Raw genomic sequence first — 19,855 nt, 5'->3', positions numbered from 1 at the left:
CGGAACATTTCTCCTTGGCGTTTTAGCTCCCTAAGTGTTGTGATGAAGGCAGGTGCTGTGGGCGTCCTCCTTGGGCCTCCTGGTGCTGGGAGTCTGGGCTGCTATCTGGGTTACTCCCTTGGGCTGGAAGGCCCCCCTTCTCCTTCACTGTGGAATAGATGTGGACAGTCTGCCTCCTCGGCCACTGGAGGAGTCTGCTGTGAGACTTGGAGCAGGCTCTTCCCTGCACCCACCATCCTCTTGTGTAAAGCAGGAGGCTTCACTCGAGGTTCAAATAAATACCTGTAAGCAGCACATGGGAGCCCCTCAAGAAAGATTCACTCCTATTTGTCTGTCATTGCTCTCTTCCTGTCCTCAGGTACAGGTTACGTGCTTTTCCCAGCTCCCACAGCCGGTCAGTGGCAGAGGGGGTTTTGAGCCTCACCACCTCTTTAGTCCTGAGAACCTGGGCAAGTTACGGCTTTTCACTGAGCCTTGGTTTCCCCACTGAGTTGCTGTGAGGATCTGATTCGATGGGTCATTCAAGCCTTCAGTATAGCGGTTCTCAACCTGTGGGTCGCGACCCCTTTGGGGGTCGAACAACCCTTTCACAAGGGGTCGCCTAAGACCATTGGAAAACACATATATAATTACATATTGTTTTTGTGATTAATCACTGTGCTTTAATTATGTTCAATTTGTAACAATGAAAATACATCTGCATATCAGATATTTACATTATGATTCATAACAGTAGCAAAATTACAGTTATGAAGTAGCAACGAAAATAATTTTATGGTTGGGGGTCACCACAACATGAGGAACTGTATTAAAGGGTCGAGGCATTAGGAAGGTTGAGAACCACTGCTTTAGTAGATTGTGAAGTGCTAGGTGGTGCCATTTACTGGCAACATTGCAGCCGTAAGCCTAGAGAGACTGAGGCTTCAAGACTGCAACTCCAGAAGCCCAAGATGCTCAGAGAAGGAGGGGAGTTGGCAGATCTGAGTTATCAGGACAGCTTCCTGGAAGAGGTGGCTCCAGCTCTGGGGCCTTGGGAGAGTCGAGTCTAGACCTGCTCAAGCTGACCTTCAGCTGTGAATCTTGTGCAACACACACACGCACATATGACTTGCTGCCCTGGCACTAAGGCTGGACAGTAGTTGCTGATAGAGAGCAAAAAGGCTTAGGAGCTGAGGCTGCCTCTGATCAGCCCAGGGCAGAGACCACTTCTGCCAGCATGGCCCAGGCCCAGTGACAGCGCCCTGGAGGCTGGGTGGAGGGATCTGGACCTGGGCAAGGCATGGTCACTGTCGCTGGTCATCTCCACCATCCTAGACTTGCCTCGTATGATAGGAGGGGGGCTTCTCTGGGCTCTGGGTTGGGCCAGGGTCACCAAGGCTCACTGCAGGGCCAGAGTGACTGGCTGATGGATAGAGCTTGCTCCCCTCTGGGAATGTCCCCGGGTCCTAGAATAGGGGAGGGGCAGAGAAGATGGGGGCCACACTGCCTCTCAGCTGGCTGATCCCCTTTGGACAAACTATAGTGGAAGAGACCCAAAGGCCTGGATCTACCCTCGGCGGACTGCCTGCTGCCCTGGAGGGTCACGAGACTCTTTCCTCTCTGGACCTCGGTGCCCATATGTAAAATGAGAAGGAATCTTCAAGAGAGGATTGAACATGGACATTCCAGACTTGCTCTGTGCATTCATTACACTGATACTTGCTGTCATCCATGCACTAATTCGCAAATATGTATGTACCAAAGCTCCTACTGTGAGCCAGACGATGCTGAAGTCTTTGAGCTCGAAGGGGAGGGAGCACCTTTGCCTTGTTATATCAGTATCCTAGTCTAGAACAGAGGTCAGATTACTAGGTTAGTAGGAGCTGATAACACTTCAGTCTCCCCTGGGCCTTTGGTGGTGTCTGAGTAGATTTCTCACACCTGGTAAGTGGGGAAGATGGCCTCTTTTGGCTGGTGGCGGGGGAGGGGTTCGAGAGACCCCAGGACTATAGCTACAGCTCAGACAGGCCCTGCCTCCCTCCTCCCTGCCTCTTAGCTCCCTGGGGCTCTGGCCTGAGGCTGGCCTGGCTTTTCCCAGGGTGCCTGGCCCATAGCCCAATGAATCATCTTCCGCTCTAGAGGCGGGACACCCCATCCCACCCCAACAACACACACTCAAATGTAGCTCTCATCCCCTCCTCCCAGCTTGTGCCTGTGTCCGAGGGAGGGAAGGAGAGGACAGAAGGGGCTGGACACAGACACTGGATAACTTCCGTTCTCACGATCCCTCACCCCAGCCTCCCTGCAGGCTGGAGAACTGGGTGGCGGCAAGGGAAGGAGCCCTTCTTGGCAGAGCACCTACTGTGCAGTAGGTGTTCGCCCTCATTTTTCAAGTCAGGAAATAGGCTGAAGGGAAGTGATGTTTGTAGCAGCAAGAAGGTAGTGGCACTGGCCCCCAACTGCATGGGCTCGACTGGCTGTGCGGTGTTCTGTGATGAGCAAAGTTTATGTGCTCGCTTCGGCAGCACATATACGATGAGCCAAGTTTAAACGCTTTGAATGAAATAACTTTTAGTACTGGGAGGGGAAGACTCTGGAAGCTGGCTTATCCACAAATTCTGATCCAGAGCTGGGACCACAGGCCAGACCACGATTGTGGGCAGAAGTGGTGGGTGCATTTCCTGGGAGCTAAGGTTGCCAGATTTAGCAAATCCTACCCCGAGACTTCATCAGATTCCCAATGGCATCTCTTCTTCCCCTCAAGGGTGGGGCAACTTGCCCCCTGACTCAGATGTAGGGCCTAGAAGAGCTGGGTTTGTTTTTTTCAGCCTGTAAAATGGAAGTGATAGTCCCAGCCTCTTGGGCCCTGGAGGTGAAGCTATGCAGAGCTTACTGGCTCATCAGGAGATGTTTTCATATCTATTGGGATCTGTCTATCCATCCACCCTCTTCCCCCCACCCCCCCACCTCCTGGTTCAGGCCGTTATCATGACGTTAAGAAACTTCTTCCCAGGCTGGAAGATCTAGCTGTATCTTCTTGAATATAAGGGGAAGGGGCAGGGGAGAGGAAAGAAAAAAGAAAAGGGGGGGAAACCCCCATGAACCCACGTGTAAAAAAATACATGTTAAAATCAAACCCATGTGTAAAAAAATACATGTTAAAATCAAACCCATGCACCATAGCCCCTGCCATGCGGGCCTCTGCTGCCACCTGTGGGGCATCTGGTAGAATTTCAGTTTCCGGAGCCCCAGCCTCCTCACTAAAGCCTGGATCCGGCAGGGACATCTGGGGGGAGGGTCAGGTTGTCCATCTGCCACCTCTGAGCATGGCCTCATTGACCCGCCTCCCTCAGGGAGCCTGGTGGGGAAGTTAGCATCCACCTGAGCCCCTCCCCCCTCACTTATTCACTGAGGGGGAAGCTGAATCCCAGAGTGGGGAGCAACTTGGTGAAAGTCACAGAGCAAGTCAGTCAGTCAACTGATACGTATTGTGCACCTACTGTATGTCTGGGCCACGGCTGTGAACACGGGGAGAGCAGGTCTTTGCCTTTACTGACCTTGTAGTGGTGGGGAGGCAGCCACAGCGCCCTCCCTCCCATTCCATCTCGCTATTCCCAGTCATCCCGGGAAGAGACCCCAGCCCACCACCACCTGTGCCAGGTGCTCGGGGTTGGCTTGACTCCTCATTTATGTGCTTTGTTACCGTGGTGCCATCGCTCAGGCCTCTCGGTGTGCTGAGTGTCAGAATCAAATTCCACATCAGACTTCATTACCTCAGGCAAGTAGCTTCACTTCCGGGCGCCTTTGTTTACTCATCTGCCAAGGCCTGGATGGTAATACTAGCTCAGAGGATTGGTATTAGGATTCAATGAGCATGAAAGTGGCTGGGCTGGAATCACCTTCTAGGCATCCTCCCTCACAAATCTGACATTCCTGCTGGCATCTGGGCGGAGCCTCATCGGGGCTGTCAGCTGGAATACCCCACACATGGCCTCTGCATGTGGCCTGGACTTCCTCACAACGTGGCAGCTGGGTCCCAAGAATGAGAGACTTGCCCTTGCTGGTTTGGCTCAGTGGATAGAGCGTCGGCCCTCAAACTGAAGGGTCCGGGGTTCGATTCTGGTCACGGGCAAGTACCTTGGTTGCAGGTTCCCTGGCCCTGGCCTGGGTGCGTGTGGGAGGCAACCAACCAATGTGTCTCTCTCACATCGATGTTTCTCTCTGTCCCTCCCTCTCCCTTCCACTCTCTCTAAAAATGGAAAAATATCCTCGGGGGAGGATATATATTTTCAAAAAGGATGAGAAACTCGAGAGAGCAATGTGGAGATACAGTAAAACCCCGATATGAGGACTAACTCGGGCGAGGGGCTCTCTGTTAAAGCTGAAAGTCCATTACATGATAAAGTAGGTTTTCCGAATGCATATGTTAAAAATTTGACAAATTCGTTAGTTTACCTGTTTTTACTTATGTAGACATGTTTGTGTAATTAAAATTAATATTTATGCTCGGCCAGCGTGGCTCAGTGGTTGAGCGTCAATGTATGAACCAGGAGGTCATGGTTTGATTCCCGATCACGGCACATGCCTGGATTGTGGACCCAATTGCCAGTGTGGGGCGTGCAGGAGGCAGCCGATCAATGATTCTCCCTCATCATTGATGTTTCTTCTTTCTCTGTCCTCTCTTCCTCTCTGAAATCAATAAAAATATATATTTTTAAAAATTAAGTATTTATGAAAAGTTTAATTTCACAGACAAGTTTTCTATATGTATTACAGTAATTTTAAATTTATGCTGAATAGGTCTGGTAAGAGCGTGCATTCACCAATCATCTCAAGTAAACCACTGCACACGGCTGGGCGTGGCTTAGCGCATGTCAGAACATCAGCCCCCACTGTTGAAATCGCTGTAGAAAGTCACACTATACAACGAGGGAGCCAGTTACCACAAGGGGCCTGGTGTGATCACCTGCTAATAATTTGCTCAACATCGTTTATGAGCGGTGACTCTTGAATTTAAATATGTAGACTATAGTTATACATATGTAATATTTAATGCCAGCGAAATTACTACAGTGTTTTTTCCAACTTTTGGCCTATTCGCTCAAATTTGTTTAAAATAACAGTGAATTAATAACCAAAAAAACCTGTTAAGTTAGTGATAAGCAAATCTTGGTTAATAGCATTTTTAAATTAACAGGGTGTTAATTTTCACATGACATATGGGTGAGAAATTTTGTCTGTTAAATCTGAAATTTGTTACATCGAGGGCCGCAAAATCAAGAGTTGACTGTACACGGCATTTGTGTGGCCTGGCTTTGGAGGTCACAGAGCATCCCTCTGCTGTCCTCTGTTGGCCGTGGCAGTCACAAAGGTCCATCCAGTTTCAAGGAGAGGGGACTTAACGCTCATCACCCTGTGGGAAGAGGGCCAGTGCCCCACTGTCGGAAGAGCCTGTGGGGTGGGAAATGTGATGGCTCGCCGAGAAATGCAGTCTGCTGCACCTCCCTGGGAGGACTAGGGACTATTTATCAATGAAATAATAACTCCGTCGATGAAATGAGAGTGATGTAAAGTACTTAGCTCCTGCCTGGCACAGAGTGAGTGTTTAGTAAACAGGAGTTACAGCTATTTGGGTTATTATTGGAGTGGGCCCTTCATTTTCCAACTCTGCCACAGAACTGCACGGACCATCACCCACAGACAGGCTGTGCACTAGACCAGCGGTCGCCAGCCGGTGGTCCGCAGACGGCTGCACTAGACCACTGACGGGCATACACAGACACAGGGATGTGTCCCACGGGACGCATGTGGTGTCCGTCATAGCCGCACCTCCAAGTGCACACAGAGGCCACCTAAGCAGGGCAGTGGCCCTTTGACAGGAAGGACCTGAGGCTCCTGAGGCACTTGATCGCTCCTTTCTATTCCCAAAGCTCATTCCACAGAATTCTGGGGCTACCCGGAACAGCCAGTCCCCAGGGAGCCTGCGGCTTGGACGCTGCCCTTGCAGCTGCCTATGAAGCCTGGGAACTCTGTGGAGCCTGGAGAGACTCTTCCTTCCAGACGGGAGGGTTCGCAGGGGACAGGCTGTGACGTGGGCCTGCCTGGGGAAGAGAGGGAAAAAGAGGGAAGGGGCCTCAGGAACAAATGGAGACACGGAGGCCCCAGGAGGGGAAGAATCTGGTTCAGGTCACATCATGAGGACATGGTAGAGCCAGAATTTGAGCCTCAGCTATCTTGTTCAAGTTGGCCTTCAGTCTTTATACCAAGAAGTCCCTCTTCTGGAACCTTTGTCTCATTGATGAAGCTAAGGACATGAGCGGCCATCAGTGAAATGGATGGCCCACTAGATTGTGAACATCCGGTACTGACTCCGTGTCCATGGACACCGTGGGGTCAGGACCGTCAGGTGGTCCGTGAGGACTACTAGCCAGGGCTCGGTTCCCAGCGAAGAGGGTCTCCGCATGGCTCATGGGCAGCATTTTGTCTCCCACCAAAACCCCCTGCGACAGGAGCACCTGCTGGGTCGCTGCCTCAGCACAAATGAGGCTGAGCTGAGTGCGTGAGGCCAGGGGAGGTGGAGGGGGTTCTCCCAGGAGGTGGTGGTTTAACAATATGGGGCCTATAAAAAACAAGCCCAGCTACAGTGGCTCAGTGGCTTGCTTGTCTGCCTCTGAACACACCCTTATGTTGAGCGTCAGCCTGTGGTGCACCCAAGTGTTGCCGGGGTTGCTGGTTCGATTCTGGGGTCAGGGCGCATGCCTAGGTTGCGGGTTGATCCCCGGTCTCCAGAGTGGCGAAGGCAGCGGATCGATGTTTCTCTCTCTTCTTCTTCCCCTCCCCCATCTCTCCTCCTCTCCCCTTTCCTCTCTCTTAAGCATATCCTCTGGTGAAAATGAAAAAAAAAAGGGACATGGGGCCTGGAGGCGGCCACTGGTCTCCTCCCCTTTCCAGTAAGGTGACCCCCCCTGAACCTTAAATGGGGTGTAACAGTAACCAACCATCCTTTGATATTGGGGTGCTTTGGGGATTAAAGGAGCCAGCCGGGGTTTGGAAAGCCCTGGGATGCCTGGCACCTGACAAATGTTCAAACAGCATTAGTGGTGGTGAGAATTCTAAGATTATGGAGTTCCCAGTGTTCCAGTTTGGGTGGCCCCAGAACCCAGACTCTCCTGGCAGATATTTCTATAGAGCCACGCAGATGTGAAGGCTAGATGGGACCCTTGCCTCAGAGCCTGCATTTCTCCTTCATAACCCGCACTGCACTTGCCATTTCTTTTTCAATTCCTTCACACACTGTTGTGCCCAGCAGGCACAGTCCTCTTTTCTCACCTTTAATCCCTAGCACAGTGCTTGGTACCTAGAAGGTACTCAATACATATTTATTGAACTAGTCAACAAAGGAATAAAATAAAACTCAGTGAACTACTATTGACATATGTATCTGTGCCTCCATTTGTCATTTCATTCATCATTCTGTTCACCAATCCATTTATTTACTCCTCTAGCCTCATTCCATCCTTTCACTTATTCAGCCATTCATTATCCATCCATTTGTCCTTCCATATGTCCTTTCTCATCATTGGGTCCCCAATTGGTCGAGCACCAGCTGTAAGACCAAGTGGCCCCAAGTGGGCAGTGTCCCAGTGCAGGGTGGGGGTGTGTACAGAGGCAGGCAAGCAAGGTTTGGGGGTTCTGTCGGAGATGAGGAAGCTATCAGCAGACCTGGTGGAGGTAGGGAGGGTTAGGTATTTCTCAGAGCTGGCACATGGTAGGGGGAAGGGGTGTATGTGTTGTGGTGGGGTGTGAGGTGTGGAGAGGAGGGCTGGGTAGACCTTTACCAAGCACCTCATACACTTATAAAAACTGTTCTGAGCCAGACTCACCCAAACAACTGCAGGGACCCAAAAGGAAAAATCAATGCCTGAAACAGGAGCTCAGAGGAACAACAGAAGCAGACTTGCACAAGGGGTTCCCTAGCCCCACCTCAGATCCCTCACCTGACAGGCTCCAGGCTCCAGTGCTGCGATATGGACACCCTGGACATCCGAATTACGCAGCTGTGTGTTCCTGGTCCTTCTATCAGCTTCCTTTCATAGTCTCACCCACCCCTTTGTTGCCATGGCAACAGGCTGGGATCTAATTAGCCATCTTTAATGAAACAGCAGCAAGCAGTGCCTTTGGCACCAATCCCCACCCCCTTCTCCAGGCTGGGCGCCCACATATCTTCAGATTTCTTGACCTCAGGACCTTGTTCAAACCCTGCCTCCTATAGGAAGCCCTCGCTGTACCCCCAAGGCAGCAGTGACTCCCTCTGCTGAGCCTTCTGAGTGTGGTCTGAGAGCTCCTAGATACCAGCCAGAGTGGATTTATTTCTGCAGGGCCAGGCCTGCTGGAGCTGTTGAGGGAATGGATACACCTCACTTAGGAGCCCAAGCTATGCCTCCCCGTTCCCTCCAACTACTCAGGAAATGAGGCCCTATACAGCTGGAGAGGGTCAGGTGGGGGAAAGGTGTTCTGAATGAAAGCTAACGGTGATTAAATAGCTATAATGATCGAGCAGTGGACCAGGGGTGGCCTGCTGACCACGAGCCCGCATGCTGGTATAGGATTATTTTTGGTTCCTGGCTGTTTGGATGAGATCAAGAGGTGTGTCCATCCTCCTTGCTCAAACCGTAACTCAGCCAGTTGGCCTGGCTGTCCCAGTTTCTGCCCCCTGTGTCCAGCCCTGAGAGGAGAGGGAGGAGGAGCGGGCCTCACCCCCGGGAAGCCCACAGTCCATCCCATTGGGAGGATAAGAGGCAGAGGACTCACTGGTTTTCTTGGTCCAAACTGGAGGCAGAGGAGGACCCTTGTTCCTGCCCCCCAGGGGCAGAGGGGACTTGGCAAGAACCCACTCCCAGAGCAGGATGTGATGACCAGACAGGCTGTAGGTGTTGAAGTTCATGCTGCCAGTCACAGATTGCTGGGCCCACTCCAGAGTTTTAGATCAGTAAGTAGGGTGTGGGGGGAGCTGAGAATTCCTAATATATTTCCAGGAGGCATGAAGCTCTTGGTCCAGGGACCACACTTTGAGAATGACTGCGGAGTGGGACCAGAAGGGCAGTTTGTACAGAGCACACGCTCATGCCTTCATTCATTCTTTTTTTAAAAATATATTTTTATTGATTTCAGAGAGGAAGGGAGAGGGGGAGAGAGAGAGAGAAACTTCAAGGATGAGAGAGAATCATTGCTCGCCTGCCTCCTGCACACACAGACACACCCCCACTGGGGATTGAGCCTGCAACCAGGGTATGTGCCCTGACTGGGAATTGAACCGTGACCTCCTGGTTCATAGGTCTATGCCAGTGATGGCCAACCTATGACACGCGTGTCAGAGGTGACACACAAACTCATTTTTTTTGGTTGATTTTTCTTTGTTAAATGGCATTTAAATGTATAAAATGAATATCAAAAATATAAATCTTTGTTTTACTATGGTTGCAAATATCAAAAAATTTCTATATGTGACACGGCACCAGAGTTAAGTTAGGGTTTTTCAAAATGCTGACACGCCGAGCTCAGAAGGTTCGCCATCCCTGATCTATGCTCAAGCACTGAGTTACGCCTGGCCAGGCCGTTCATTCATTCTTTCATTCAGCAGATTGATTCAACAGTGACTGTGGGCCAGGCCCTCCTGGAGCCGAGGGGAGACGGAGAAGTTCGTCCATCATTTATGTGGCACAAACTTAGCACTTGGCGAGCACCTCTCAGGTGTCAGGCTCTGCCCCCGAGTGCAGCCTCTGGGAGCATCCCCACCTGTGTGGTGCTCACTGCTTTGGGGCCTGCTGCCAGGTGTGGGTCACCCTAGTTCTCTCGGGGAATTCTCTGGTCCTGTTTTGACTATTGGCTACTTGGGAGCTGTCTATGGGGAGTTAAATTTTTAGTGTTAGATATTTTGGACTCTGAGCTGGCCAGGGCTGCCAGAGCCTGAGTCCTGCCTTCTCAGGAGAGGATGAGGAATAATTCCCGCGGATGGGTTGGCGTGGACTCACCCAGTTGGGGGCTGAACAGGGGGAGGGGAGACAGTGGGGCAGAGGGGGTAGGAGGCTGAAAGGGCCAGCAGGAGAGGTTGAGCCTATTCCATGGGGATGCCAGGGGAGGTTGTGAGCAAGAACTTTGGGCTGGCTTGCTGTGTGAGGAGAAGGGAAAAGGAAGAGTTAATGGGGGGTTGTGTATTAGCCAGCGCTCTGTGCAGAGTGGGATGGCCCAGAGGTAAGCTACAGTTCCCAGGGATGGGCATCAATCTGGCAGTTGCTCAAATGTAAATTACAAACAATGACACCTGGTTAAGAAAAACAGAATCTGAGAGCAAGTGCACCTGACCTAATCTGTGGATCAGGGAGGGCTTCCCTGAGGAGGTAACATTTGCACTAAGACAGTCTTAAAAGAAAAGAGAAAGTGCTTCCGAGGAGAGGGAAGGGGCCTGGGCCAAGCCCCTGAGTGAGGCAGGAGAGTCTGGTCTGCTTCTACAAGTTAGAACAGAAGTGATGAAGTTATTAAGCAGGGGGCGGGAGGTGGTGGATGGAGTTTGGATGATGGAGTCAGGAGGTCTCCGCTGTGCAGGAAATCCGGCTACAAGCAGGTTTGAAGGAGGGAGTCAGTTGAGGGTTTGGTGAGCGTGGGAGCTCTCAGTACACAGGGAAGCATGAAGTCTGAAGCCAGCCAGAGCTGAGGCACAGCAAAGGGTTCCCCCCAGTCAGCTGCCGGTGTACCAGCGGCCCCCTGGTGGGGGGTGGGAGCTGGTGCAAAACAAGTTCACCCCGCGCCCCCTCCCCCGTCCTGGTTAAGGGGTCTGGGATAGGATCTGACAGTACCTGGGATTTGAGGGGCCAGTGGTGGTGCGGGGTGTAAATGCCTGAGCCCCTCCCCATGGGGGTGGGTTGTGGGGGGTGGAGAGGGATAGGACTGAACTCTCTAGGACTATTTCCACTACAGGACACTGGTCGACGGGGTGGGGTGGGAGGAGGGATACTGGGGGTGGGCCCTTTCCCTGGTAGCCCCTCGGTCAGGCCCGAGTGCTCGCCAGGGGAGGACAGTGTCCGTGTTCAGGCAGGCGTCTGTGTGCATCTCTAAATATGTCTGTGTCTGGCTATAGTAGTGTGGACATGGAAACACGTGTGCACCTGGGTGCTGCACAGGGTCGGGTTCATGCTTGTCAGGGTTTAGGTTTGTACAGGACTGTGCTGATGTATGTGCTCCTGGCTCTCACCCACGCGTGGATACGAACCTAGGCAGGAGAGCAGGTGCCCATGTATGTGGGCCTGTTCTGTGTAGGTATGTGCATGCCCCTGCGTGTGCCTCCGTGGGTGCAGGTGGGGACAAAAAGTGCGTCACCGAGTGCACTCGCCTTTGCCCATGGGCGCGCACCGCCTGGCGTGTGCTCAGAGGTGATGTGTCCGCTGGACCGGAGAGACCCGGTTGGGCCGCGCAGAGGGCGGGACTTCGCCCGCCACGCCCCACCCCCACCCCGCCCCGGCCCCCTTCAGCCCCCGGCGCCGCCGGCGCCAGGCTCGCGGGCGCGTTGGCTGAGCGGTGGAGGTAACAGCGTAGCGATCGGATCGATGCTGGAACTGACGCTGTGACCGCACAGCGGCGGCAGGGCTGAGCCCTCGGAGGGAGGGAGGGAGGGAGGGGCCCCGCCGACCCCGGCGTCCCGCCCGCCCGGGTGGCAGGTCGGCCGGCCGTATGCTGCAGATGGTGAAGACCCTGGCCCAGTTCACCATCGCGCTGGAAGACATGCGCGATCTGGGCCCGGCCGCCGCCTCCGGGGAGCCCGCCGAGAACAGCAGCGCAGACGCTGAGGAACCTGGGGAGGCCCAGGTACCGGGAGAGGGAGAGGGAGGGGCAGCCAGGAACTTGGGCCAAGGCCTAAAATCCATCTGATCCAGGCCTGGGGGAGACATGGACAGATGCTGGGGCGCGGGACCGGGGGACATAGGATCAGACACATCAGCTGCCTGACCGGGGGGTTGGAGGCTCCGTGGCAAGGGATGGGGGCAGGGAGGATTGGAAGTGTGTGAGGAGCCCGGGCAGCGGTGGTGTGGCTGCAGAGCACTGGGGTTGGGTGCCACCAGGATGCAAGCTTAGGATGGCAGAACGGCTGGCAAACTCAGCTGGGATGGGAGGCCTGCACCCTGAGACCCGCCTAGCGAGACCTAGTAGTGCTTCACACGGTGATATGGTCAGCTTGCAGTGAGCGACCCTTGCCTGGGGCGGCCTGGGTCCGCGGCTCAAGAAGGGGCCTGAGGGAGTCTGCAGGTGTGTGTATGTATGTACTAGTGTGTGTGTGTGTACTAGTATGGTGTATGCATGTACTAGTATGTGTATGTGTGTATGTATGTGCTGAGAGGGGAGAGGGGGCGCCCTGCCACTGCACCCACAGGCCCTGGAGGTGTCCTGCTGAGGTGTCCTGGGTGTTCCTGGGTCAGCATGTGCTCCCTCAGGAGGCGAGGAGGCCTCAGGGGCTGTGTCCATGGCTTTGTGTGTCTGGGCCTGGATCGATCTGCTCCCCCAACTCCAGGGGGGGCTGTGGTTCTGTCTTCCTTCCTGTGCTATGTTGTATGTTTCTCTCTCCACCACCTCATCTTTGGGCTGAAGGCCCTGGTTCTCAGCTGGGTGACTTGGCTGCATTTTTTGTCTCTTTGTGGAGTGTCTGGCCTTTATGGCTTCTCTCTGCGTGCATGTGTCTCTGTCTTCATGCCCTGTTTATTGGGGTCTCGGGTTTGGGTCGTGATGTCCCAGGCACACAGGTAGGAGGAGCCCCCCTCTCCCCTCTTCTTGCTGTACCCCTTCAGCCCCCACCTCCCTTCCCACTTCAGCGCCCCATGTAGTGAAGGGTTGGGGCTGGGGCTGTTGAGGGATGAGGGACTCGGAGGGGAGGCTGGGCCTACAGGGCTGTCCCGCCCAGAACAGGTGGGCCTGCTGATCTGGTTGACAGCTGCATTGCCCATCGCTGCTTCCCCTCAGCCCCCACCCCCACATACACTCACCCGTGTCTGGGCATGTGCAGAGGGTGCTTGTGCAGTGACAGGGAGCTGGCCTTGTTTTCTGTGCCTCTACCTGACAGCTGAGTGACAGCCTGCTGTGCTTTTAAGCAGAGAGGAGGCTGGGAACGGCAGGCACTGCAGACAGCCTCCCTGCATGAACTGCCCCAGCCTCCAGGCCTAATGGCCCAGCATCAGCCCTGCCTCCCTTAGGAGGCCTCCCTGCATGGCCCTCACTGCTGAGCCTGGCAGGGCTGGGCCAGGGGGTAAGCGCCCCTAAGGCCCGGTCCGTCTCTCAGGGAGCCCTGTGGCCAGCAGGGAGACGGACAGACGTAGATAAATGCCTCGCTGAGGGGGAGGAAGACGGGGTCGTGCAGGCCCAGTGTGTTTGGAGAGCGCTGTTCTCTCCCTGTGTCTTTGTTTTCACAGTTCTGGGAGGGAGGTATTATTCCATTTTGTAGAGGAGAATGTGGAAACTCAAGTGCTTAGGTAACCACCCAAGTCTCATAGCTGGTAAGGTCCGAGCTGGAGACCCCATGGCCCGCAGCTGGCTGGTCAATCTGGGCAAGAACTCCGGGTGCTGGGGCCCTAAGAGTCAGATTGAGGCAGCTGAGGGGATGCTGGTCCTGGCCCTACAGGACAGCGCTCTGGCTGTGTGACCTGGGCAAGCCATGCCTCCTCTCTAACTTGACTTCCTCACCTATAGGAAGTGAAGATGACAGCACCGCGTCATAGAACTCTGAGCGTGAGGCTGGAATGAGGCCATATCTGTGAAGTGCTGAGATGTCCCTGGGGGACAAGGCGGGCGGGGTGATCTGGGCTTTTCCTTGGGCCTGGATGCTCTCCCAAACTCCATCCTAGGGTGGGCCCAGCTCATGCTACCTTCTACTGGAAGCTGCTCTGATTTTTTTAACAGTCTCAGAAGCGCTGTGAATAGATGGTCTGAAGCTGGGGGCTCTGAGGCAGGGCCTGGTGCCTTCTCGTCCAACAGAGCACAGGGCTGAAGGGAGTCTCAGCACCCACCCCACCCCAGATCTTCTAGAAGAGGAGCCCACTTTTCTGAGTGTGCTTCATTATAGGACAGGTTTGAAGACATGCCTAACCCCTGAGTCCCTGAGTCAGAGGTGGGGCGGGGGGCAGGGGCCTGAGGCAGGCATACCACAAGCCAAAGGGGTGAGCAGTGGCTGGAACAGGAGGCTGGACAGTCCTGGGCTTGGGTCTGCTCAGCTGACAGAGACCCTGGGCACCGCTGTGAGTCCTACCCTGAGGGCCTCCTTGGGGTGGGGATGGAGGGATGCTGCAGACAAGGACACTCAGCTTGTGTTGCCCGGTGCACTCTGATCAGCAGGCCTCGGTAGCTGGGTCCTGAGGTGGATGCTCTGGCCAAGCTGAGGCCTGGGAGGGAGTGGAGAGGGAAGAATAGGCCCCAGGGGTCTGGGACCCAGAGGAGTTAGGGGCCTTGCTCAGGACCACTCCAGAGACTTACAGGAGACGGGGTGGAGTCCGCCTGGGAAGGCTTCCTGGAGGAGGGGCCACAGAGGCACAGGGTTTGCTGGCGAGGGGCCGTAGGAAGCGAGTCCCAGGAAGTTGGACACAGGGGAGGCATCCCAGGCTGGTTTCCAGAAAAGTCTTCCCACAGAATAGGGGCTGCCCTGTCCCTGCGGGTGTGGGTGCAGAGTTTGGGAAATCCCAAAGGGACACTACTACAATTCGTCAGATTTTCAGAACGGAGGCACTGGTGCTTGGGTCTCCTTTTCCTTGTTTTTAAAACGGGAAGAATAGTAATATCTACCTCACAGGGTGGTCAGAGAGACGAAATAATATATAATGCTTAGAACAGCCTAACACGGAGTAGGGCTCAGTTAAGCTCTTAATGAGAGAACTGGGACCCAGCCTTGTCTGAGGCGTCTGATCCCGCCCCTCCCGGCTCTGACTTTTGGGGCCATCCTCATCTCTCTGGGCCGTCTTGTCTTCATCTGTAGCAGGGGTGACAGTTTTACTCTCAGGGGGAAGCACAGCCAGGTGGGGTCTGACCCCACAGCACTGAGCCTGAGGTGGGGTTTTCAGAATTGGCAGCTGGAGTGGGGGATGGCCTGGAGGCATCCGCCTTTGCAAATTCGAGAGGTTATTGATTTTTTTTTGAGTCCTTCTCAGAAGCCCAGTAGGGGAGCCCAAAAGTAAACGACCGTGGGAGGGGGTGGAAGAGCCAGGCGCACTCTGGGGAGGAGAGAGATGCCGGGCAGGGTCCTCCCCGCAGTAGGAGCATGTGAGCAGAGAGCTGGCATAATGGAGGTCCAGGGCACCTTGGAGCACAGCCAGCAGCCCTGGGTGGTGGCAAACCGTAAAGGCCAGGGAGAGAGTGTGGGTGGGCTCTCTGGGCCCATGTGCACTGCCCACCCTTTACCTTCTGTTCCCCAGGACATGCGGAAGCACGTGACCATGACCCTGCTGGACACGGAGCAGTCGTATGTGGAGTCGCTGCGCACCCTGATGCAGGTGAGGCTCACAGCCCTCCCAGGCTCACACTTCATGGGCAGGGAGCCGGGTCAGAGGTAGAGAGGAGTGACCCTGTGACACACCGCCCTCCGTAGAGAACTCCCCAGGTGGCTACCCCAGGGGAGGAAGCCTCGTCCAGGGCAGGAGAGAATGCAGAGGGCCTTCATGAGGCCAGACCAGGCTACGCCAGGGCAGAGGCTCCTTCACCCCACTGCCCTTCCAACTCCCCAAGGCAGCCGGAGCCTGAGCTTGGGTTGTAAAGCCCTCTGGTGTACCCCCTCTCCATTTTATTCATGGACTGAGCAAGTATTTGTTGAGGGGAGTGAAACGTTAAGCTCCTGTATGTGAGGCCCTCCAGGGGCAGGAAACACAGGGATAAACAAGAGAGACAAGCCCCTGCCACGGGAACTCAGTCCTGCTGGGGGCCTAGGTGAGTCTGTGGGCACTCCTGAGGCATCGAAGGGGCAACTGTGCATCATGGGATCAGCGCATTTTCCTGGGAGGACATCTGGCTTCCTCCTGAACTGTCTTCTCCGCAGCGGGAACAGCATGTGCACAGTCCAGTAAGGAGAACATCCAGAGGTCTGTGTGGCCAGCGCAGAGCCCAGGGGCTGGTCCTATGGGAAGAGGGTTTGGACTCTGTCGAGGCTCTTGGAGAGTCAGTGAAGGGCTTTGAGCAGGGGCAGTGTGTAGCATGACTGATGCTTTACAAAGTCTCTTGACTCCTGGGAAGGTGGGTAGCAGAAGAGGAGGCCAGGTCAAAGTCACTGAGGTCAGGCGAGGGAGGAGAGGCCAGGACCAGCGCAGAGGCTGCAGGGAGAGAGAGTTGGGGACAGACATTTAAGAGGTGGGTTGGTCAGGCCAGGCATGGTAACTGGTTGGCTGTAGGGGGTGTGGTGGGGAAGTGCAGCATGACGCCTGGGCCCCTAGCCTTGGCAACTGAGGCACTAATGGAGCCCCACCTGGGAAAGGTGGGGCAAGATGGTGAGCTTGGGGTCAGAAAGAGGGAGTGTGGGAAGAGGATAGCCCAGGAGCTGAGATGCACCAGTGGGTCTGGGGCCCAGGATGGAGAGCATGGTCTCAGCTGAAGTGGGGCCTGGCATTCACTGTTAAGGATGAGTTTGTTCAAGCCACCTGGGCAGAGTGAGAGCAAAGGGCAGAAGGTAGAGCCCTGGAAACATTCATTAATTCACTCCACAAACTCCGGAGCACCTGCTTCACTGCTGAACCACCAGTGAGCATGAGAAAGAAGCTCCTGTCTCCCGGAGCTCACAGCCTGTGGCAGAGACCAGCAGTAACCAGACAGACCACACATGAGGACAAATGATGATGCAAAAGTGCACAGAGAGAATGTACCTAACAACAGGATATTGTTCAGCCTTAAAAAGGAAGGAAATTCTGACACATGCTACAATATAGATCAGCCTTGAGGACATTATGCTCAATGAAATAAGTTAGTCACAAAAGGACAAATACTGTGTGATTCCACTTATATGAGGTAGAGGAGTCAGATTCACTGGCTCAGACTGGCCAGTGCTGAGAGAGGAAGGCTGTCAGCCTGTCTCCTCACCATCACCCCGGCCCTTTCAGAATCCCAGCCACGTGAGAGGATTCTGTTGAGCATTACTTTCTGGAATTTTTCTTACAAAACAAGCCAGATGTTTTAAATGTTTAATATACATTTTATTACAATGTTGCATACAGTATACTTCTTCAGGGTTCTTTGGCCTGCAGTTACAGTTCGGGCCAGTAGAGGGCGGCCTCTCCACGAGCACACTAGCCACCGAGCAAGGGCTGTTTATGCGCAGGACACACCACTGAATGCAGATTTGAAGTGAAAAACAGGTTTAGTCACAGACTGACTAGCAGATCTGAAAACTGTTAAAATAATGCTCAGATAGTGTCACTAGCAGCCTCAGTAACTTCCCATTTGGCCTCCCGTGCCCTCCCTGCTTCATTTCCCCACAGGGGTTATCATCTTTAGACTTACCATGTGATGTCCACAGGTAGTCAGTTCTAAGACCCCTTCTTCACATTTTCACATCTCTGAAATCAAGGTGCATTTTATAATTGAATGCACATCATCATTTAATTGATAGCAAATTTTTTTCTTAAAGATACATCTTAGATTTGATGAAATGTGCTTTGTTTTTATTATTTTATTTGTGTATTTTATCTGACTAGATTATAAACCCTTTCAGGGCGGGGATTTTTCTCTTTTTTGTTCACTGGTGTCACCCAGTCTGCACGGTGCCCAGCACATAGTAAGTGCTCAGTAAAACATTAGCTGACTTAGTGTGTGCCTATGGGTCTCCAGGGAGCCCAGTCTTCTTGCTTTCCTCACTCCCAAATCTGCTTGTTCATGCATCCAACAAACCTTTCCTGAGCCCCTCACGCCCATCTTATGCCAGGCACTGGCTGTGCAGTGCGGGCGTGCGGATAGGCCTCCCTATCTCCCTCCTAGAGCTCTGAGTCTAATGAGGGAGATCCAAGAGGCAGGGCGCTGAGCTGCAGGCCTGGGTGACTGTGTGCACCTGTGCCACTGGATTGGGGTGCCATCTCTGAGGAGACCTACACTGACCTCGTGGGTCCCCAGGGCTACATGCAGCCACTGAAGCAGCCCGAGAACTCCTTGCTGTGTGACCCATCGCTGGTGGACGAGATTTTCGACCAGATCCCGGAGCTCCTGGAGCACCACGAGCAGTTCCTGGAGCAGGTGCGGCACTGCGTGCAGACCTGGCATGCCCAGCAGAAGGTGGGAGACCTGCTCATCCAGTCGGTGAGTGGCCCTGCTGCCTACGGCTACAGCCCCCACAGCCTCTCCACCTCAGGCCCCTCCTGGATCGGGCTGGCTGCTGCTGTGGGCCCCTCACCCCACCTCACTCCACTTCACCTGGCCAATGATTCTGATCCCAGTTGTAACCCCAGAACCTGACCAGACACTGGCACTGACCGCAGGCCCTGGGTTGACCTGAACCTGGACATTGCCCAATCCCAGGGCTTGATGGAATGCCCCATCCCAACCAGACACTGACCTGATCCTGGACCCATCTCAGTTTGCTGACCCTGAATTGGTGCTGACGCTGCCCCAGACCTCAAAGGGATGCTAGTACTAACCTCAACTCTTGCCTTGACTAGCTTTTCTCCACCAGATATTTCAATAATAATAGCTAACTATTTAGCATTTAGTATGTGCCAGGCATTAGTCTAGATATAGTATACAGGGTGGGGCAAAAGTCGATCTACAGTTGTGAGTACATGAAACAATTTATTCTTGTTTTATTAATTATTGTATTATTTTCCATATGAACAACTGTAAACCTATTTTGCCCCACCTTGTATCTATCAACAACGCCAGGAAGAAGGTGGTATTATTACCCTGAATTTAAAGTTGATGGCTCTGTGGTAGAGAAATATAACCTGATCAAAGTCGTAGTAAGCAGGTGGTGCAGGGTTCAACCCCCAGAAACCTGGTTCCAGAGCTCATGCTCTGTCCCACCCTGTGTTCCCTTTCACCCTCCGCCTTCACGCTTTCCAAGGTTCTGCAGGAGCATTTGAGATCCCGCTCCCTGCCATATGTCATCAGTTCGGCTCAAATAAATGCTCATTTAAAAAAAAAAAAAAGCTGCATTGGAGACGGGGGCCTTGGAAAAGGGATTGCTTCAACACTCAGACAGAGGCCAGCTTGAACCAGGAGGTTCCGGTTCGATTCTAGATCAGGGCGCATGCCCAGGTCACGGGCTTGGTCCCCAGGAGGGGAGTGCGGGAGGCAGCCGATCCATGTTTCTCCTCGATGTTTCTCTCTCCCTTGCTTTCTCCCTTTCCTTCTCCAAAATCAGTTTTTAAAAAACATGTTAAAAAAACAAAACTAATAAGCATTTAGCCAAATGTCTGTAAAACATAACATGCCATTTTCTTTATTAAATTTAGAATTCATTTGTTATTTTGCCAGAATTTCCGAGAATGCATGATGATGATGAATAAATTATAGTCAAATGCAAATTGGTTACTCAGAGCCAAATAATTTCAAGAAGCAAAATTGTAAAACTCCTTCTAAAAATTATACTAGCAGAAAAAAGAACATCTAATTTTATGGGATGTGGATGTGTTTGTGATGATGTGAGTGGGCCTTGGGCCTAAGAAGGTCTTCAGAGGTCTCTGCTGGCCTGAAACCGATGTGATGAGAACCTTGGTCTGGCGTGATGGGACCCCAGTTCGAGTGCTGACATCTCCAGCCCATCACCACCCTCAGTGTCACTCAGATCTTTTATTTTTTTTCCTATATTTTTATTGATTTCAGAGAGTAAAGGAGAGGGAGAGCGAGAGAGAAGCATCAAGGATGAGAGAGAACCACTGAT

The 19,855-nt window shown here is 53.3% G+C and overlaps 1 protein-coding gene across 2 annotated transcripts in view; it reads left to right on the top strand.

Annotated features, from left to right (window-relative positions):
• ARHGEF17 (Rho guanine nucleotide exchange factor 17) overlaps nucleotides 1-19,855 on the top strand; it is a 56,831-nt gene that overhangs the window by 24,682 nt on the left and 12,294 nt on the right. For both annotated transcript variants that reach the window (XM_036325039.1, XM_036325040.1), the window contains exons 2-3: nucleotides 15,420-15,497; nucleotides 18,094-18,276. In XM_036325039.1, coding sequence (XP_036180932.1) covers nucleotides 15,420-15,497; nucleotides 18,094-18,276 — 261 coding nt within the window. The remainder of the gene's footprint in view (nucleotides 1-15,419; nucleotides 15,498-18,093; nucleotides 18,277-19,855) is intronic.

The sequence above is a fragment of the Myotis myotis genome, unplaced genomic scaffold, assembly GCF_014108235.1.
Source record: "Myotis myotis isolate mMyoMyo1 unplaced genomic scaffold, mMyoMyo1.p scaffold_m19_p_10, whole genome shotgun sequence".
Taxonomy (NCBI): domain Eukaryota; kingdom Metazoa; phylum Chordata; class Mammalia; order Chiroptera; family Vespertilionidae; genus Myotis; species Myotis myotis.
The sequence above is the reverse complement of the archived record's forward strand: the minus strand, read 5'-3'. Positions and strand labels throughout refer to the sequence as shown.